General features: G+C 43.4%; 1 protein-coding gene across 1 annotated transcript in view; it reads right to left on the bottom strand.

The window, feature by feature from the left end:
• LOC143361211 (hemicentin-1) overlaps positions 1–21568 on the bottom strand; it is a 261168-nt gene that overhangs the window by 170587 nt on the left and 69013 nt on the right. Inside the window, exon 4 of the mRNA XM_076800439.1 lies at positions 13017–13222. Coding sequence (XP_076656554.1) covers positions 13017–13222 — 206 coding nt within the window. The remainder of the gene's footprint in view (positions 1–13016; positions 13223–21568) is intronic.

Here is a 21568-nt window from a genome sequence, read left to right as displayed (position 1 = left end):
TTTCTCCGCATCGTCCTTTTAAATCTAGCAAGTTTTTCCTACGGTACAAATTAGGTTTTAATCTGGTTTTAAATTTGGTAAACCTGCTCGCTAACTTTTAAGTAAATCCATCCTCCACTTCAAGAGCTGTTTTCGTCCTTCCTCCCTTCTCTCTCCTCTTCCATCTCCGTTTGCTATTTTAATTGCAATTTTAACGAAATTTAATTCAGCCGAACATTCCGGTTTCCAAGTTTTCCTGTCAATTGTATCTGCTCCGCGCCGCCATACCATGACAACAATATTATAGCCGGGAATATAAATGCGCGTCTGCTTGCTTTTGTTCGTTTGTTTCGACTACGTGTCACCACAGATAAGGTAAACGATAAAGAGGATATCGAATTGATATTATGCCAGCGTAAATTGTATACAAACGTCGCTAGCGTGGCGACGAGGGATCGTTAAATATTTTCTCACTAAAATTCCCCGGAATTTCCCCCTAAAAAGTGCCTAATAAACCCTCACGCAATTATAATAGGAGCAGATTAAGACAAACACTGAGAATCTTGCTTATTATTGTTGGCACGGTGTGTACACTTTTAGGACAAACAGAATAAATTATATATATAGATATATTTATAAAAGAATATTAATTTAATAAAATTTCCATTTCTTGAGGCAACAAAAAGTCGTACCAACCAAGCATATTCGAAACAAATTCCTGGAGTGATAAACAATTGCTGCTAATGCGTGCCGTTAATATCGAACAATATTTCGCTTCAACGCGTACAACGTCACAAAAAAGACCGCACGAAAGCGACTAAAAATCACGTAACAATTTTTCCCACTCAGCTCTCGTCGCTCTGTTTATCCGCGGAGCTCCGAGAGAGAGAGAGAGAGAGCTGTTCAAAGGGCCATTACCGTCGCGCGACATTTCCCTCCACGTGTATTTTCCGAAAAATCAAGATCCTCTTCTTGGCGCCGCTACGCCGTTATCATTCAAGATACGTTAGTCTGGAGCGTCCAATGTTCGTCTCGCGGGGTTCGCGAAGGAACCGAGAAATTCAATTGAGAATTATAAATTATGCTGGGGGGAGGGGAGAGGGTGGAGAGAGAGGGAAAGAGGAATTTACATTCGTAGCTGCACAGTCGAGCTCGAGTCCGGAAAGAAGAATGTCCGATAACCGGGGGTGGGGGGTGGGAGGAGGGGGTGGAGGAAGACGGAGACAAGGTTTCCTTTGTCGTTCGTCTCGCGGAGAAATAATACCTCTCCGTTCTCCACGTGGCAAACGTCCTGTCGAAGATGATCGAGCTCGCAAGACGTAACCTATACCTATACCTAACCCCTCTCCCTCCCCCCGATCCTTTTCAACTAGCGCCATTGCATAAGATAAGAAAAAGGGAACGGTGGCTGGCTGCGAACCGAGCAGAAGACGAACGAGCTTTCTGGGGCGGAAAAATATGGCAGCTGGACCCGTCCGCGGATCTTTGCCTCGTAGATCCCTTTCGCCACGATCGGCGTCGACCTTGCCGATCCCCTATATCTTCCGGCTTGTCCGTGCGAAATGATCCGAAAGCCTCGAAACTGCCCCCCTCCCCCTCGGTAATCAACGATTCGTCGAGTCGTTTATTTAAGCGGCGGGATCTCGTTTCTCCTCCGAACAATGATTAATAACAAATGCTAAATTTGTCATTGGCAATTGCTTCTTTGTGAAAAGTTTATCGGCATGTTCCTGGCATTTTTCCGATTAAAACGAGCCCAAACACGATACAATTCGCATCGTATTTGCTGGTTTGATACACGGTTTAGTGGAACCTCCATTATCCGAACCGATGTCTGAATTCTTCATCGTATAGTACACGTTTAGTCTGGTACACGTTCGTCATCTAGCGCACGTTTAATCTGGGACTGTAGTTAGGTAATAGTTCCATTATCTGTACATTCATGTTTCAGCGATTAGTTCGGATAGCAGAGGTTCTACTAAATCGTGGATTAAAGGTGTAAATATGACCCGAATTACGTCGCGTTTGGGCTCGTTTTAATCGGGGAAGTGTCACGAACGTGTTGGTAAATGTTTCAGAGAGAAGAATCATTGAAAACAAAATGATCTTGTTTACTTGCTATTCCTGCTTCCTCGTGCGATGCTAACATTCAAGAAATATCGACCGTAGATTGCGTATGCAAGCAATATTTCAAGCTTGAAGTTTCACCGAGATATTAAACCGGACGCGATTTACAAATTAAAGCAAAATTAAATTGCAAATTAATGGAAAGAGTCTTCCATCAAAGAGCACCCGACCAACTGAGCCGCCACTAAAAATCGCTGCATCATCGAAATATTTTTCACGCCAGTAAGTTTGTGTATATTTAATAAATTGCACCGGTTTCGTATGCGTAAGACGGAGAAAAATCCTGCGGAATAGAGATATTTTGTTTTCTGCACCGTGTTGCGACCTTCCGTCAAGAAAATACAGGGTTCACCGGGGCGGCGGTGTCTTGAAAACTCATGCTGATTCTGCACTCGAGTGTAATTCTTTTTCTCCTCCACTTACTCGCGTTCGTCCACATTGGTTCTTCCCAAGCAAAGTTTGAACGCTGACCAGTTACGAAAACACTGCGTGGCTCATTAACCGCGCGGGATCGTCCACGGGAATTTTAAAGCGAACTGTTTTCCCAAGAAAAGTAGCTGGATTGATCGTTCCAGCAACTCTTTCTCTCTCTTTCGTATCGACGACAACGCGAGCAAGCGAACAAGGTTCGCGAACCTCGAGCGAGCAGCACTGTGCGTTTATCTTGTTTGCAGCGTTCATAAAGCGAACCTATGGATGCGAAAGAGTTGTTGCGACGAGAATAAAGAGTTGCGTATGCACGTATGTACCTGCTCTCTCGGCTGGATCGATCGGTGCCTGCCCCCGGATCGGCATTGTTCGGTCTCGTAGCCGCGACATGACACAGGGAATCGAAACGAGGATACATTCTTCTTGCGAGCGCGGGCGCCGCTGGGAAGCCTTGAAATAATGCGGAGAAAAAATTGCTGATCGATCGGCGACCGTCCCTCGACAGACATTTAAGCGGACCGGCGGATCCACGTTTATGACAATAAGTTCGTGCTTTAGCCACCCTGACGATAGGATCACTGTGTGGAAGGAGAACAATCACTATAGGGGGTTCCGCGCGTCAGACGATCTGAAATATCGATGCTACCCCTCTGAACTATACACAATTACCACTATTATTATTTCTGTTATTATTATTAATCTAGTCATTTTGATATCGTCTTTCGACTTTCAGTAGGTGCAATTTAACACTAGATTCACAAATCGTCATTTATACAAATAACAAGAACGTGCAACCCACATTTTTAACAATATTTTTAGAATAATGTATACGCAAAGAAATAAATTTGGTATATAATTTCTCACGTACGCGTCCTTGGAATATTAATAATTTTAAACGAAAAATATTAGAACCCGTCACTTCAGAAAGGCTGAAATGACTCGAGCGAGCCAACCTATTATTCTAAGCTTATTAAAGTTATTAGAGCGAGAATGAGATGTTCATCTGGCTCGAATACCTTGCAATTGCGTCATTATTATTTCTAATGCTCTTATCCAACCGCCGACGTTAATACTGCATAATACTAATGTCAATCTTCCGTTAGTACGACTGCGGTTACTTCTAAGCCACTCGTGTAAATATGTTATACCGGGTGTCCCATTTCAAGCTTTCCCGTCGAATATTTCTGGAATTATTAATGAGATATCGAGAAACATTTCCAACAAAAGTTATTCGATTCCGAGGGGGCCACAACTTTACATCAAGAGGCTTTTTTTGTAGGTCGTATGAAGGTCATTTCCAAATATTTTAACGGAACTATGTATTTCACGGTTCATTGTTTTCCATGAAAGAATGATTAACCATCTCTTGCTTCGAGACAATTTATTTTCTATCGCAGTTGACCTTCAGCGACCTTGAATAACTCTCGTAATTCGCTAGTAATCAACAATTCCTCTGCGTTTCCGCTCGATATTTTGAACAGCCCCCAAATAAAAACCCGAAATTCTGTTTCCAAGTAATAACAACGTCGAAGTACGATACTTTCACGGCAGCGGAACGATGCGCACCGATCGCAAACTCACGCGCAACGTCTCTCGCGATACGCGTCGGAATCGAGCGCCGTGAGCCCGGGTTATTCTTGAAAGTTAATACCCGACGTGTTTGTTCTTCCCCGTGCATATTGAAACCGTGAGTTTCCCTCGCGAAATCCCGAGGGTTCTTCGGCAGGAGCGGTCTCGAGAGAGTGGGAGGGAGAGGGGGTGAGAGGAGAGAGGGGGAGGAGGGGGAGGGTCGAGGGGCCACGATAGAAACTTCCGAGCGAAAGCTGCTGAGGCGTCGAGTCGGTGAACGTTAATCCGATTAGGATTTGGTTTAGATTTTGACAGGGTGAGCTGCCCACCCACCTCGTACCCTATCCTTCTCCTCCGCATTCCGGAGGAAAGGAGGGGAAGGATCGTTTAATCGGCGATTACGGGAGAAATTAATTTCGTCTTATCCAGCTTCCCATTCGAGCCTGTTCCTCTCGTCTCGGCTATCCTCGCGGTGCATCGGACCCGGCGTCTATGCAGCGCGGCGGCGGCGGCTATGCACCCCCGGACGTCAGTCTATGCTCGAGGAGGAATTCGTTGCTCCCGGAACTTTTCCGAGATACCGGAAGCCCCGGCAACGGTCTCGATAACACCGAACACGTCCCACGGGACCGCCGAGGATCGACGGACTCGCGAGACCCACCGGGAATCCGCGTCGCGCAACGTTTAAGCTGCTTACCGGAGATTATGCATCCGCCGGCGCATCGGGATCCGATGCGTTCAACCCTTAAAGGAGAATAATGTCTTCCGACGAAGGTATCGTCGCTAAAAGACTCCCTCTCCCCCCCCCCCACTATCTCCCCTGTTTAAGCCTCTTACCTGCAATTACTTTGAGTCGAGGGAAAAAGGAAGGTCAAACGGTTCGCCGAGCTTTGCTCTAGACCGGGAACCGAATCACCGTTTCGGCGAAAATTTTTCCCGGAAATTGTGCACGGTCTTCTTGTTCCCGGCAACCCTTTGTGCCGGAAACGCGCTCGCTTGCCAAGAAAATATTGGCGGAATTATGCCCGGGCCGTAATCGCCGCGGCTGCTCCGTGAAATTTAGATGATGTTCGACTCGGTGAAAAATTAAAGAGGATCTAATGGCGCGGGGGGGGGGGGGGGGGGATCCTCCGAGAAAAAGTGTACCGGTTCGGCTGATGGACCCTGGTGAAATTTTCGGACATCGAACCCTGTATCGTGGGGTCTTTCTGGTGCTTTTACTTAGCTCTTTGACGGCGAGGACTTTTTCTGTTACGCGGTGGTAATCGCATTACGGATTCCACGCCCTCCCGGGGGAGAGACGGGGATATGTGGGACTCCCTCCCCGTGGGGTACCCACTAACTCCACCACGGTGACCTCCATGACCTAACGGGAGACGCCGAGGAACTCGTACCCCCCACCCACAACAATGACATCACGCGGGAAGTTTGACAGTGGGGCATGGGTCTATTTAAACTCGGAATATCAAAATCTGCATTCAACTTTGGGAAGGGAGGATGATTTTGATGGTCCTAGTAAGCTTTGAATTAGACGGTTTTTCAGAAATATTTTTAATAGTAGATTTATTAATATTTTCAATCTCTTAAGTACTCTACGCCACTATAGTGGCTCTTCCGTGGAAAGCATCAACTTGAACGGTAAGAACCACTATAGTGGCTTCTATGCCATCCGCGACTAGGGGCGCCGTACCTGGCAGACAGAGTTGCGGACAAGCGCGCCGTGCTTAAGAGATTAATTCACGAATATTGAGATTGTAAAGATGCATCCGAATTGTTTAACAAATTGATTTCTTCGGGTATATATTATTAACCCTTAGCACTCGAATGGTGACTTTAAGGGCACCACTAATAATTGCTGTGTAATTCTTCAAAATACTTCTTAAATTATTTAATTTGTTTGTATTTAATAATTTACTAAACATTTCAGTATTGTAGGAGTAAATTGCACAATTTTCGTATGTATAACATGAAAAATATATATATATAGAAGGGAAATATTCTAGGTCGGAAGAAATGTTTCGTTTCGAGGTTAAAATATCTTCGAGTGCAAAGGGTTAAACAATTGGCTAAAAATTTTGATAGACACATTAGTGTTACTTTTAGAAAGTAATGTCTTATCATTGCACTCGATTGCACGACTGTCGATCGAAATACGGTTACCTTGTGTCACAATTTTATCCCCGTTTTGACTTCACTGAAAATTGTTAATGCTTCGCCCGTTTCATCAGCGAACAGCGTCGAAGCGTAACAAAATTGTCCCAACACTAGAAACGAGAATTTCGAATGAAATTTTTGGGACCGGACGGCGAAATTAATTTCTATACGATGAAATTTAATGTTCATCAATGAATTCCTATTAAAATACCTGTATTGTGTACTTTTAAAAGTCATCTCCTTGGGATATGTTCAAATTGCAATCCTTGTTTCATTGCTTTTCGAAATGACGAGACACCGGTGGTTTCGCGAAGCGTTGACACAGTGAATATAACCCTTTGTACTCGAAGCTATTTTAACTCCAATACAAAACATTTCTTCCAACCTAGAAAATTACCCTTCTATATATATTTTTTTCGTGTTACACATACGAAAATGGCGCAATTTATTCATGCAATACTGAAATCCTTAGTAATTTATTAAATACACACAAATTTAATAATGTAAAAAATATTTTGAATAATGATACAGCAATTTTTAACGCCTTACAGTCGCCATTCGAGTGCCAAGGGTTAAAGCGTGTAATTTTGTAAAAACGAAATTGTATATAGATAAAATAAACATTGTTCGTACCGAGATAGGAGCGGTATATAAAAATTGATTTCTTTTTCTAATAATTTGACTGCGGATCTTTACGCATTTATGGCCTGTGAAAATTAAAAAAAAAATGCTAAAATATAAAATTCGATAAAATTTGCTATGATTTTTCTTTTCTTTTGATCTACGAAGGTTGTTCCCATCCTAAGTAGGATTCCATTTCATCCCACTCTCTCAAGATTTGTCTGTAAAAATTGGAAATTGCAATAAAAATCCGCAGTCTAGTTACGAATCACCGGTAATATTAAATTCGTCCGATGTTCATTTCATTTTTATCCTAAACGCATCAAATTTGCAGTGTAATTGTTCCAATGAAAAGATTCACGAAATTTTTACGGTGCCCCGAGCACACGGTTACTTGCTGGTTAATCGGATACAATATCGGAAACAATAGGTAGACACAGCCCTATAATTTGCGAAATAAAGGAACCCCGTCCGCCGCGTATCGCAGACAGTATGCGCTCGCAAGTCGCCGGTTCGCTTGGCCGTTCGATTCTGGAAAGTTTCTGTCTGGCTGGAGCGGTCTCGATTGGCCCCGGCCACTCGTCGAACTTTCCGCGGAGTTCGATTGGCCGGTACATTATTGAGGCTCGATTCATGATTTCTTTAGGAGGCCGGGCAAACCGCATGTCCGCGAAAGTAATCTACCTCGGGCTACATCCGGTCACGGGCCTCGGAAACTTCCGTTTCGTCTTACTTCGAGGCGGGCCGCGCGCGGCGGTTTTGTCTCTCGCTTCGAGACGCTAAAACGCGTCTCCGTTACCGCTACTCCCCGGGAACTATACACCCCGAGAACTATACTCCCGAATGGGGGCTAAGTTACGCCGGGCGATACATTATTCGGCTCCGCGATAAATAATTCGCGGGCCGCTGTCGGGCTCGGAGAAAAAGCGGCGCGGAGCGGAGCGGAGCGGAGCGGAGCGGAGCAGAGCAGAGCGGAGCAGTACGGCTCAAAGCGGAGCGCAGAGCGTGTTGTTAAGCCGCGGTAAATTTCGTCCGAGAACGAACCCCCATTTCCCACTCGCTTCCGTTCCGTATCTATCGCACCCCTGTCTCGTTCCGAAAGTATTTTCCGCAGTATAAAATAGAGTCTTACCCAGTGCATGCTCCGATTCAATTTTGACGCCGGGTCGGGCCACGCTGCGCCGAAGTCGCCGAGGCACCAGGTATTTTCAATTTTCCGAAATAGACCATACCACGGCGAAAGCTGCGCTGGATTTTTCTGGTCCAACCGGTGGCAATGCCGGAATCGGAATACGTCCGAACAGAGATGCGATACACCGATCCACGACACACGGAGGAACGTCGATTCCACCGATTTTCCTAATTGAGGGCGGAGATCGTTCTGTACTCGATCCGATAGATGATTCAACACTGTACAGGGTGAGGCACCTAACCTTGATCACCTCGGACAACTTCTGAATTATAGGTTGGCCGACAAAATTGTTTCTACAGATATGTTACATGGTATCGGAGGAAACAGGATTTTACACGACTTCTTGACGGATGGAGGCGTTTGGAAAATTTGAAGGTCAACTTTGATTTTTTAAATGATTCCGTATACTTTTTTGTGCCCCAATCGATGCGGTTCTCTATTCTCTATAAAAATGTACTGATCCATGCATGCCGAAAAAAGATTACTTCGGCAGATATTTTAATTCAAATATCTCTAAGATCCACAATATTCAACACAGCTGGAATATCTCTTAAACCTTAGCACTCTGAGGCGCCACTAAAAATTTCTGTATAATTATTCAAAATATTTTTAATACTATTAAATTTGCTTGTACTTAATAAATTACTAAATACTTCAATATTGTATGCCTCACTTGTGAACACCTGAACTTTTCAATTATTTTTAACCCTTAGCACTCGAATCGTGACTGTAAGGCGCCAGTAAAGATTGCTGTGTCATTATTCAAAATATTTTGTGAATTATTAAATTTGTTTCTGTTTAATAAATTACTGAACAATTCAGTATTGTAAGAGTAAATCGCGCCATTTTCGTGCGCATAACATGAAAAAAATATAGAAGGGAAATATCCTAGGTCGGAAGAAATGTTTTCGTTTTGGAGTTAAAATAGCTTCGAATGCAAAGGGTTAAATTAATAATTTTTTAGCGAGAACGACGAGTTGCATCGAATGTAGAAAAATATATCTTCCTATTTAAAAAAAGTGAGGGTGACCTTGAAATCTCCGAAACTCTTTCATCCACAAAGAAACTGTTACGGTCATATTGTAGTGCTTTCTATACTGAGAAACTTCGGTACATAAAGATTTTCCAAAAACAGCGGAGATGTGCTAACACAAACTGGACCCACCCTGTAAGATCTGGAAATTATACTGGAAAATATTTTAACGAATCTGAGGACGTCTTTACATTGCACAAATGCAATTTCTATCGGTATCGAAGTCAAGTTCCATTTGCGGGAATAGATATGAATTTTTTTATTTTTGGCAAGGAGTTATGGAGGGGGACGAAGAAAAGGATTGATAGTGGTGCGACGTCCGAGGTTCGCGGTATCGGCGGAGGATCCCTTTGTTCTCGTTCCACGTTTCGGGGCAGATTTTAGGTACGTCTTAAAGTTTCTCGGGCGGTACTCCTTGGAGCGGAATCGACAGTCGGGGCGCTTAACTCAGTTTAATAGTCGATCGATGAGTAAATTGGGTTAGGGGTTTCCTGAAAGGACTTTGGGCTTCTGCCCGGTTTCGAGAGTACGGGCCGCGCGGTTCTCCTTAAACAGAGACCACGATACCGGTTCGATTCTATTAGAAGACAAGAGCAACGTCCTCTGGGTCCGTCTTAGACTTTCGGCAAAGTATCCGGGAGAAGCCTGCCAGGAGTTTCGGCCCTCGCCGATACGCGATACCTGATACGCCTGTGTCTTCCATGAGAGTTATACTCTTCTCTCTCTCTCCCTCTTAGGTGTTCAAGAGACGGACACTCTCAAAATTGCAAAAACCCCTCTTAACGCTAAACCTACCAAGCGTTAACAACATCTAAAAATGGCAACGCTAAATTTATTGTCCGTAATTTTCAATATAATAAATGCTCGAACAAGGAAATTTATCCCACTATTTTCCCTAAATGAATCTGTGTAGTTTCGATAATTGTACAATATAAAACCGGTCATTCTGAACGTGCTAGGTTTAGTGTTATAGTCGCAATGACGAAATCAACCCCTTTGTCCCGCTATTATATTTTTAATTTAATTCGTCCCTCGAATGAATATAACGAACAGATATATAATTAATTTTGTGCATTCCTTCTCCGAAAATAAATGAATAAAGAACTCCATTCGGTACCGGTGAAATATGTGTCCAATTGGTAGAAGGGGTGGATGAAATTAAACATCAATTTATTTTTATATTTTTTAACCTGTTTTTCTGAGATCAACGGATCTTCTTGTTGGAAGATATTAGTAAGAATTTATTTATACTGGGTGTTTCGTAAATGGTGGGCAAAACTTTAGGAACGGTTTCCTAACGCTTAGAGAAGAAGAAAAAAGTTGTATCGAAACATAGGTCCGGAAAAGATGAGTTCTGAGTTATTAAATTTTTCGTGCCACAATTCTCGTCACATCGTCTTCCCTGTATAGTAATTCGAGTTGGATACTGTAAGATTAGAATTTCGATGGAATTTTCGCGACTCTGATAGCTACATAAATTGTCACTAAGATCGACTAAAAGTGAGAAGAGACAGAAACTATAGTATAATATGCGACAGAGACATAAAGCGACAATTAACCCCTTGCCTCACAATATCGAGTCAGACTCGTGATGAAGATTCTGAACAGAGTCTAATAAATATGCATGTTATTAATTTCCTTTAAAACGAAATAAAATTCTACTTCGTTGTAGTCGACATACAATCCTCTGGAGAAAACATAGGGATAAAATAAATATAAACTATCTTTTTTTTCCATGAGATTCTGAACGATAAGGAATTTCTAATCATTATAATCACAAAATAAATAGTAGTGGCAAGGGGTTAAGAGTTTAAAGAACAGATTTAAACCGATATGAATTTCCGCTGAAATCAAGCGAAGCAGAGAGACAGAAAATGCGAAACGCACGCTATAGCGTGTATAATCGAGAACAATAATTACGAGTCTAAACCCTGATAAATCCGATTAACGTCTCAGTAATTAGACCGTTCGAGTTTCGCGGAGAGTGAAGCAGCAGCGAATGCAGGATCTTTTCGAAGCGAAAGCGATTCGGTTAGCTCTCGCACGATCGTGGGCGATCGAGGTCGTGAATCGTTGTCCGAAGTCTCCGATTGATCAATCTTTCGGCCAGCGAATAAAGTTTGGCTGTAATCATTGGCACGGACGGGTTCGGACAATCGAGAGCTGGCCCGGTCGATCCGATCGGACGGGTATTCGGCGTCGTTCGGCAAACTGATCGACCGCAAAACGCGTCGTTCTCGTCGCACAATCGTTTCCGAATTCGAGCTTCCAATCAACGATCTTGCTTGAAACCGACCACCGATACGTCCCCACGATCTCACCCTCTCTCTCCCTTTCAACCCCCACACAGGGGTTGTTCCCCTACTCCCCCCCGATTTCCAGAGCGATCTATCCGAGCACCGCAATGTCCAGAAACTGCGACAAGTTTCCAGGTAGTTTCGCGTGAAACTGGCAAAGTTCGACGAGTAGGGGAAAATAGGCGGATCGTGTTTTTAAATTTCAATGGTTCCAGCTCGTTTCCTCTTCCCCCCACCCCCTCACCCCGAACCACCGAGCTTTGTCTCGCAAAGATCCCCACTTCGATTTTGCAAAACTTTTGTGCAATCACAGTAGTCTCGAATAATGTACGTGGAATATTGAACGTCGCTGTTCGATAGTTTGAAAATATACAGAAAGTTGCACACCCCTTTGGGTACTGCGAACGATTCAATTGGAAGTTTTAGCTTCTACAGTGATTTCTCTATATATGTCGCCAAGGCTTGGATTATAAACGTCGCGGAATCATCCCCACTACCGCGAGGTATACCCCGTGAGGGGCCACAAAGCTCGAGAGATGTCTCCTGCACGATACATGACACCGGTAAGACCCGTGTTATCGACATATATCGAGAATTCACTGTATTGCTGATGAACACAATTCTTTGCGTGGCGATGCACGATGCAGCGTGACGCTACGATTCAGTTAAAATTTTTGAGGTTGATTCCTGCTTCATGAAATTTCTTACTGTGATAGCGTCCATACAGAATGCACTTCGAGCGAGTTAATCAAAATTTCTAGGATTGATTCTCGCTTCATAAAACATTTTATGGGCTACTTTATTTTCATGTATATGTTATTTTCACATCGTGCAAGATGCAGCACGACGTTGCGAGCGACTCAATTGGAACTTTTGGGATTGGTTCGTGCTTCATAAAATTTACTATTGGCAATTCTTCTCGCGGTAGCAACGTGCGCAATGCAGCGTCGCAATACAACAATGAGGATATTTTATATTAATCCGCGTGTTTCTTCTATGTCCGACTGCATCGTGCACAGTATTAACACTAAACTTACCAGGCACAAAACGTATAAAATTGAAACGTCTTATAGAAGATTGAATTTACTTAAACTTCGTACGATTTACATTATAACATGTGCTCAAATACAGAAGTCAATTCAGTGTAATTTCCTAATGAAAACGGTTTTATAATTTCAATAAATGTGAAACAGAAAATCGGTCACTTTCACCGCGAAGTTTAGTGTTAATAATTTTGCCAGAAAAATTGCATTCAGCGGAAAGTCGATTCAAACTCGCGTGCTAGGATCTCGTTAAAATCGAAACGGGACGTTTGAGATCTTCGCCTGGTCAATACAGTGAATTCTCGATATATGTCAACGATATATGTCGTGTATCGTACAGGAGACATACCCGAGCCGTGTTATGTTTACACTCCTCGGCGTCCTCGGCCCCTCACGGGGTATGCCCCGCGGTGGTGGGGATAAATTCGCGACGTTTATCATCCAGGTCTTGGCGACATATATAGAGAAATCACCGTATATGCCAGCTACTTTGCCAAGAGAGGAAAGTGGCAAAGTTCTGGGGAACAGTCGCGCCAGATAGGAACTGATATGGGTAACACCCAAGGACTTACCGATAACCGTAAAGTTGACCTTGAGATTCCTGGTCGGCGAGTTCCGAAAATCGACTCTGCACCTGTAAACTCCCTCGTCGGTCTGCCGCAAGTCTCGGATCGTCAGCTGAGCAGGTGGACTCGCTTTGAACAAGGCACGGTCGCCCCAGAAGTGCGGCGCGCTCCACAACTTCGCCTTGCCGAATTGTCGATTCCTAGCGTCGTAGCTGAAAAACAAAAAATGTATATATATATATATATATATATTTATAATATAATCACTCCAATTAAACTCTGACCAAAATTAATCGCTTTTAATTTATCGCGTCATTAGTTTACAATCGAATCTCTTCGCTGAACACTTCGGGCTCTGAGAACACCTGTTGGAGCGCGACGATTGTCCCTTCCTTCCAGAGTTGCGATCGATCAATTATAAAATCGTTGATTGTAAACAGCTTTGATTAAATCGCTGTTATTTTCGCCGATGCATAATTTAATTGTTAAAATTGGAACAGATTTATATTTCCAAACGAACGACTCTATGTCGCGATCCAGAGTAGAATCGGTAGGTCGCTGTCAGACGCGATGTTCTTCAAACAAATTTTTCTTATATTTTACTGATTTTTCGGTGGAAGTTTGCACAGCACTGATTTTTGCACAATCGGTCACTTAGTTTACTGATATGCATTAACACTAGGTTCACGGATCACTAAGAGTGATTGTTTCACTTTGTAAAAATAACACGAATATATTTATCCAAATTTTTAGTAATTTTTTAATAATATGTACCTTGTGGTGATTGAGGGGTTACGGTAAATCAATATCCCACGTGTTTGACACTTTGCACGAGACATTTATTCGGAGCTGTCGTTTTCACTAGTGACTACGTTGATCGCTCGGACTCGACTGATCTCCCCGGCTCGTCTTCAAGCTATCTCAAAATCCTCCTGATTGGCCAGGCCTGAATTTGCCTTTTCAACCAATCAGGTATTTTCTCGGGTACTCGTTGCGCCCTTGGCGCGCTTTTTCTGAACGCGGGGAGTGAAATTTGACAATGGAGCGGAATTTCGTACGGGCCCGCGGTGTATGACGTCACCGGCTGTCGCCTACCTTCTCGGTCCCTTCGGGGAACTCGAGGTTTATGGTACCCGCACGGGCCGTTGAGGCCGAAAGTACAAACTCTACTAACCTATACATGCCATAACAAAAACACTAAAACGAGTAACGACTTTCTAAAAAAAAGCTGTGGGACAACGGGTGCCATAAAGTCGCTCGACCATTTGCACGCCAAATGTTGTTAATTGTACGTGCCGATGGCCCCTACAACCTCTTTACAATCTCAACGATCGTAAAAAAAAAAAATCGATTGCGAAATCTGTACCGAACAGACAAAGCGAGGTAATAAAAACGTGAAAATAGAGTCAATAATATCGGAATCACATGCGACGTAACAACAATTGTATTGTTTCTCGATACTTCTCGATTAAATCGGTAACCTCGTACACGTGTATACAAATGAAAGAAATGAAACGGAGGACACGTTTCGGACGCGAAAGGGTCAAAGGGGGCGAGAGAAAGGGAAAGAAAGGAATGACGTCGACGACGAGGTTAATCAACGAGGCCGGTCGTCGGGTTAGGCGTCTGACGTCAGCTCGATTGGTGTTTCCGTCGGACGGAACGAGTCGTCGGAAACGGTTCGCAGGTGCACGTCGGTGCTCGGAAGGCAAGTTTACCGCACAATCCGGCGATTCGTCGGGCGAAGCAATTAAAGTTTGTATGCGAGTTTGATGATCTTTGCTCCGTTTCGGGCTGTCTCCGGCTGTGTGTACGTGCACGCTCGATTACACGATCGCGGGTGGCTCGCGGGTCGCGGGTCCCGGGTACGTTCAATGCACCTGTCGAGCGGCCACTAATTACGCGTTAAGCAAGAGGCGACGTAATCGGAACGATTCGTCAGCCCAATTACCGCTTCTACTCCCCCCCACTCGCTGCTAATCGCTTCTACTCGCTTCTATTCGTTTCCACCTGGTACTACTCTTCTCTACTTAACTCTATATTTACTTCTACTCCTTTCTATTTGGTTCTGTACATTACTACTCTGTTCTATGTTCGCTTCTATTCGGTGCTATTCGATTCTATGCGTTGCTACTCGGTTCTATTCATGACTAATCTGTCCTATATTCCCTTCTACTCGGTTCTATTCGATTCTATACGTTGCTACTCGGTTCTATTCGATTCTATGCGTTTCGACTCGGTTCTATTCGATTCTAGGCGTTGCTACTCGGTTCTACTCGGTTCTATACATGACTACTCTGTTCTATATTCCCTTCTACTCGGTTCTATTCGATTCTATACGTTGCTACTCGGTTCTATTCGATTCTATGCGTTGCCACTCGGTTCTATTCGATTCTATGCGTTGCTACTCGGTTCTACTCAGTTCCATACATGACTACTCTGTTCCATATTCCCCTCTACTCGTTTCTACTCGGTTCTATACATGACTACTCTGTTCTATATTCCCTTCTACTCGGTTCTATGCGTTGCTACTCGGTTCTATTCAATTCTATGCGTTTCTACTCGGTTCTATTCATGACTAATCTGTCCTATATTCCCTTCTACTTGGTTCTATTCGATTCTATACGTTGCTACTCGGTTCTATTCGATTCTATGCGTTGCTACTCGGTTCTATTCGATTCTATGCGTTGCTACTCGATTCGACTCAGTTCTATACATGACTACTCTGTTCCATATTCCCCTCTACTCGTTTCTACTCGTTTCTTTACATGACTACTCTGCTCTATATTCCCTTCTACTCGGTTCTATGCGTTGCTACTCGGTTCTATTCGATTCTATGCGTTTTCTACTCGGTTCTACTCGGTTCTATTCATGACTAATCTGTCCTATATTCCCTTCTACTTGGTTCTATTCGATTCTATACGTTGCTACTCGGTTCTATTCGATTCTATGCGTTGCTACTCGGTTCTATTCGATTCTATGCGTTGCTACTCGGTTCGACTCAGTTCTATACATGAGTACTCTGTTCCATATTCCCCTCTACTCGTTTCTACTCGTTTCTATACATGACTACTCTGCTCTATATTCCCTTCTACTCGCTTCTACTCGGTTCTATGCGTTGCTACTCGGTTCTATTCGATTCTATGCGTTGCTACTCGGTTCTATTCGATTCTATGCGTTGCTACTCGGTTCTACTCGGTTCTATACATGGCTACTTTGTTCTATATTCCCTTCTACTCACTCATACTCGGTTCTACTCGGTTCTATGCGTTGCTACTCGGTTCTATTCGATTCTAGGCGTTGCTACTCGGTTCTACTCAGTTCTATACATGACTACTCTGTTCCATATTCCCCTTTACTCGTTTCTACTCGGTTCTATACATGACTACTCTGCTCTATATTCCCTTCTACTCGCTTCTACTCGGTTCTATGCGTTGCTACTAGGTTCTATTCGATTCTATGCGTTGCTACTCGGTTCTATTCGATTCTATGCGTTGCTACTCGGTTCTACTCGGTTCTATACATGGCTACTTCGTTATAGATTCCCTTCTACTCACTCATACTCGGTTCTACTCGGTTCTATGCGTTGCTACTCGGTTCTATTCGATTCTAGGCGTTGCTACTCGGTTCTATACATGACTACTCTGTTCTATATTCCCTTCTACTTGCTTCTACTCGGTTCTCTACATGACTACTCTGTTCTATATATTCTTCTACTCGCTTCTACTCGGTTCTACTCGGTCCTATACATGACTACTGTGTTCTATATTCCCTTCTACTCGCTTTTACTCGCTTCTACTCGCTGCTACTCGGTTCTGCTCGGCTTTGTTCGATTTCACTTGCTCGTATTCGGTTCCATGCGTTTCTACTCGCTTCTACTCACTTCTACTCGCTTCTACTCGCTTCTACTCGCTTCCAGTTGTTTCAATTCTGTCTTCCGTGCTTCTACTTACATCTATCCGGTTCTATGCGCTTCTACTTGTATCTAGAAATGTACTCCGACATGCTTCTACTCGCCCCTACTCAGTTCTACGCGTTTCTACTGGCATCTATTCGCAACTGCTCGCATTGTCCTCCGCTCACTTCTTATTCGCTTCTACTCCCTTTCTCTCATCCTAACCAGAAATCGGCGTGGACCACAGTGGGCGATCAAAGTATGAGATCCACAAAAATATCTAAGAAATAACTAGAAAATAAATATTCGCCATAGACTAGACTGTCACTTGGCGATACATTGTTTCCGGCATCAATCACTATAATTCTATAAGCGGCAGCAAGGAAGGGCGAAAGTTTCCGCGGTCCAATCACATCGAAGTATCGCGCGAACTGACATTTCCTCGGTACCGGAATTTAGCGTAGTAACAGCAATGAAATCGTAGGTTGAAAATCAAGCGAGGACTGCAGCGGAGACGTCGTTGTTTGGAGGCGTGGCTCCTTGTCCGATCGTGTGGTACAACCGCTCGATCGGCTCGCGAGAGTTTCGTCCTGCCAGCCGAGCGGAAGATTCAATCGGATTAGAACGGCTACCCTGCGCCCCGGTGCTCTTCGGAAAGTCGTGGTCAGCAGAAAGTTTCGCGCGATGAAAGGCACCGGAAACGAGGAAAAGGAGAACGAGGGATATATCCGAGGTGGTCGAAAGAGAGAACGGAAGATCCGCCGCCGCGATCTTCCAGGGAACGTTTGCCACGAAAGGGGCGGTCGAGCAAACGCGAAACGCCCCGATCTAACTACACTCTACCGTGTTCGGGTCGGGAAAGTGCACAGAAATATTTCAGTTTGTTACGTCACACTGGGAAACGTTGCTAAATTGCCCGACACATTTGCTCTTGTTCTTTATGACGCTCCTTAAACGGTACGCTCGTTCATGTCACCGAAATATAATACGATTTTACACGTTCTCCTTCGAGCAGATAGACGGCTGAGTTTCTAACCTAGATTTGCTATCAATCCTGCTGAAAATTTCAGAGATTTCTGACTGGTTTCGTATCTACGTGGGTTAACTTGTTATGAAATATTAGAATCACAAGAAGGACCTATCTAAAAATTAATAAATTTTAATCTTCGATTTGTTACGAAATGCTGAGGTGTAGAAACGGGTGCTTGTTTCAAAAGGATCGCTTTAAAACTATATTAGAATCATAAGAAGGACCTATGTAAAATTAATAAATTTCAACCCTCAATTTGTTACAAAATGCTGAGGTGTAGAGAGGGGTGCTTGTTTCAAAAGGATCGCTTTAAAACTATATTAGAATCATAACAAGGACCTGTGTAAAAATTCATAAATTTCAACCCTCAATTCGTTACGAAATGCTGAGGTGTAGAAACGGGTGCTTGTTTCAAAAGGGTCGCATTAAAATTATATTAGAATCGTAACAAGGACCCGTGTAAAAATTCATAAATTTCAACCCTTAATTTGTTACGAAATGCCAAGCTGTAGGAAAAAGTGGTTGCTTTAGAAAGATCGCATTAATGTATACTAAAATCACCAAAGGGACCCATACAAAAATGACTAAATTTTAACCCTTAATTTATTTCTAAATGCTTCTGTTTCCAAAGAGGAAATAAAAGTAACGGCAATATAAAAATATTCTTGAGTTCTAATTGACTCTGGAACCGTGAAATCTATAGAAAAATAGCTGAGAATGCAAATGTTATTGGGGGTGGGGAGAAGCCGGATGCAATCGAGTATAGGAGTACAAAAAGGGACGAAGAAGATGGCGAGAGGTATACCGAGAGAAGGGAGAGGCTCGACCAGGATAGGGTAGCAGAGCTTAATAGCGACGCCCTCCGCAATATCACGTCGCGCGCATTTCAGGGGTTAAGGGTTAGACCCGGCGATGCGTTTGTATTCGTGTCAACGATCCTGCACGGTTAAGCGGAAATGCCAAGTGGCGCACTCCCGTTGCCCGATGCAATGCGATGCGTCTGACGGCGAGTGCGCGATTACACTGGCTCCGACGTCTCATCTTCGGGTCCTCGAGAATCTACTGTCTGTGTGCCGCGCGCGAACGCGTGCCAATTTATTTCTGACGTCGATCCGTCGATCCAATCTCTACGCGATGTCGATTCTCTGATATCGGAAACGACCGTGTCTTGTGTAACTCACAGTGACGGGTCACGCTGTATGAATCACTCGATACTAATTATTACATTCCGGATTTTCACAGTTTAGCGATTTGAGGAGAAATGTGATTTCCCTATATATATCGTCAAGGCCTGGATGATAAACGTCGCGGGATTATCCCCACTACCGAGGGGGAAACCTCGCACCGAGGAGTGTAAACATAACACCGGACGATTACACGACGCTGGCAAGACATATATCGTGTAGTTGGCATATATCGAGAATTGACTGTATTCTTGCAGGATTTTCAAAATTCTTGGTAACCCAAATTACTGAGAAATCGCGCTCCATGACAATTCCCACAAGGTTCTCAGAAAAATTGGAAATTATTTATGGAAAAATTACTAAGAGTAATTTACTAAAAGATGTTAATGTCAATTTTAACCAGGCTATGTTGGGAGCGAATATCGCACGGTGGTGGAAGTTTTCATCACTGGGTCGATCAATTATGCTAGGGGGAAAGGTACAAGAGGGATGGCGATTCGGAGGGTCTAATCGAGCGACGAAGTTCGTCCGAGTTCGGGCGATAAGACGTCCGGTGGTCGATCAACGGGACGTCCCGTTCCTTTGGACGTCGCGTCGCCAGAACTGGCCAACTTTTCGTCGAAGTCTTATTCGGGCGTGCAGTTCGTCCGCGGTCGTAAGACAAATTGGATCGGTTTTTAACGAGCACGATGACTTCAGAGAGAGAAAGAGAGAGAAAGAGAGAGAGAAAGAAGCAAGGTGATTCGATCTCGAAGAAACTCGTCGCGTCTCTCCCCCGAGAACAGCGTCGTCGCTCGTTTACTTTCCGCGCCGGCTGATTTACGAGAAACTAAAGAGGCATCGAGATCGCGCGACTCGCGGAAAAACTCTTAATTACCGTGCCGTTTTTCTACGCGGCCCCTCCTCCGCTCGCCGACCGGATAAAATCTGTACAAACGGCACTCGACACGCCCCGCCAGGGAAAAACTAACGAGCCATTCGCGCCATTCGCTCGCGAGCTCGAAAACAACGGCTCGAACACCTCGTCGAACCCGGTAATCCCGGCCCAAATCAGGATTTAAACGTCCTGGATCGAGCCGAGCGTCCATTCGAAAAATTTCAAAGGAAAAGCTACGCGGAAAATATCTGAACGTTTGTCGATCTTTTTCCGACCGGAGTGACGAGTCAATTCGTCATTCCAGTACGCTGTCGCGAGATTTCTATTTTCTTGCGAATACAACGCATTCCATTCGTTCATTTCGATCTTTTCGATCATCTCGATTTTTATTTGTCTTTCGCCGCTGAACTGCGGATTTTCATGAGAAATAAAAGTTTTCTATGTTTAGTTCGATATATAGGAACTACGTGTGCGCGTATTTGTCCCGCTTAACAGTTTTAATTGGTCGGGAGTATTACAACAGTATTTTTACATTCTTCGAAGGTTTTTGTGACTTTGTTTTTGATCTATTTGTCTTTGGCATGAATGCATAAAATACGCGGTCTATTCGTCACGTTGTTTCAATAGTTCATGATCCAACCAGTCACTCAGTTAAAAAATTTAATACTAGGTTTACGGAGTACTAAAAATGACTATTTTACATTACTTTGCGAAAATAACATGATTGTATTTATCAAAATTTGTGGCCATCTTTTTAATAATATATATCCAAAGAAATCAATTTTTAAATAATTCCTCATGCATCTTTACAATCTCAATATTCGTACATTAAAAATATTAGAATCCGTCATTTTGACAGGCCCCGTAAATCTAGTGTTAATGATGTCGTGATAATGTTTAGCTGTTCAGAATAAATGTAAGATACTTTTAAAAAATGTTTCGAAAGTAGCATCATTGGTACAGGATTTGATGTAATTTTTACAAGATTGAATAAACAGTACATAGTAAAAAGAGACAATATTTACTTATTCTGTACCAATTACACTGATTTCTCTGTATACGTCGCCAAGGCCTGGATGATAAACGTCGCGGAGTTATCCCCACTGCAAACTTTTTGATTGCATATCATTGGAGTTTTCAATGACAGGAAAAACATTATACGGATCTAGAAATTCTTTTCATATCTTTTTAACACTAAACCTACCACCCGCGGTCGTATGACCGTTTTTGCGTTTAGAATTTCTTGTATACAACGTTACTGTATCGCCATGTAACTTATTCACTTTTCCAACAATATACGTACAACCCATTTTTCAATATTCACAACTTTCTTTATTATTTCCTTTCCGAAACAATTTCATAGCATGTCTTTGTATATTAAGATACATATTTTTTTTTTGAACCGGTCATTTCACCGCTCACGGTAGGATTAGGTATACATGAAATGTCGGTAGGTTTAGTGTTAAATTCATTGTATAGCCATCAGAAATTCCTCGACGTTCAGAATTTCGGTATTGCAGGGGTTGAGAAACTTGTTAAATTCGGACACTTATGCGAATCGGGCTACAGAGG

Source organism: Halictus rubicundus, chromosome 15 (genome assembly GCF_050948215.1).
Source record: "Halictus rubicundus isolate RS-2024b chromosome 15, iyHalRubi1_principal, whole genome shotgun sequence".
Lineage (NCBI taxonomy): Eukaryota > Metazoa > Arthropoda > Insecta > Hymenoptera > Halictidae > Halictus > Halictus rubicundus.
This window is presented reverse-complemented; position numbering and strand designations above follow the sequence as displayed.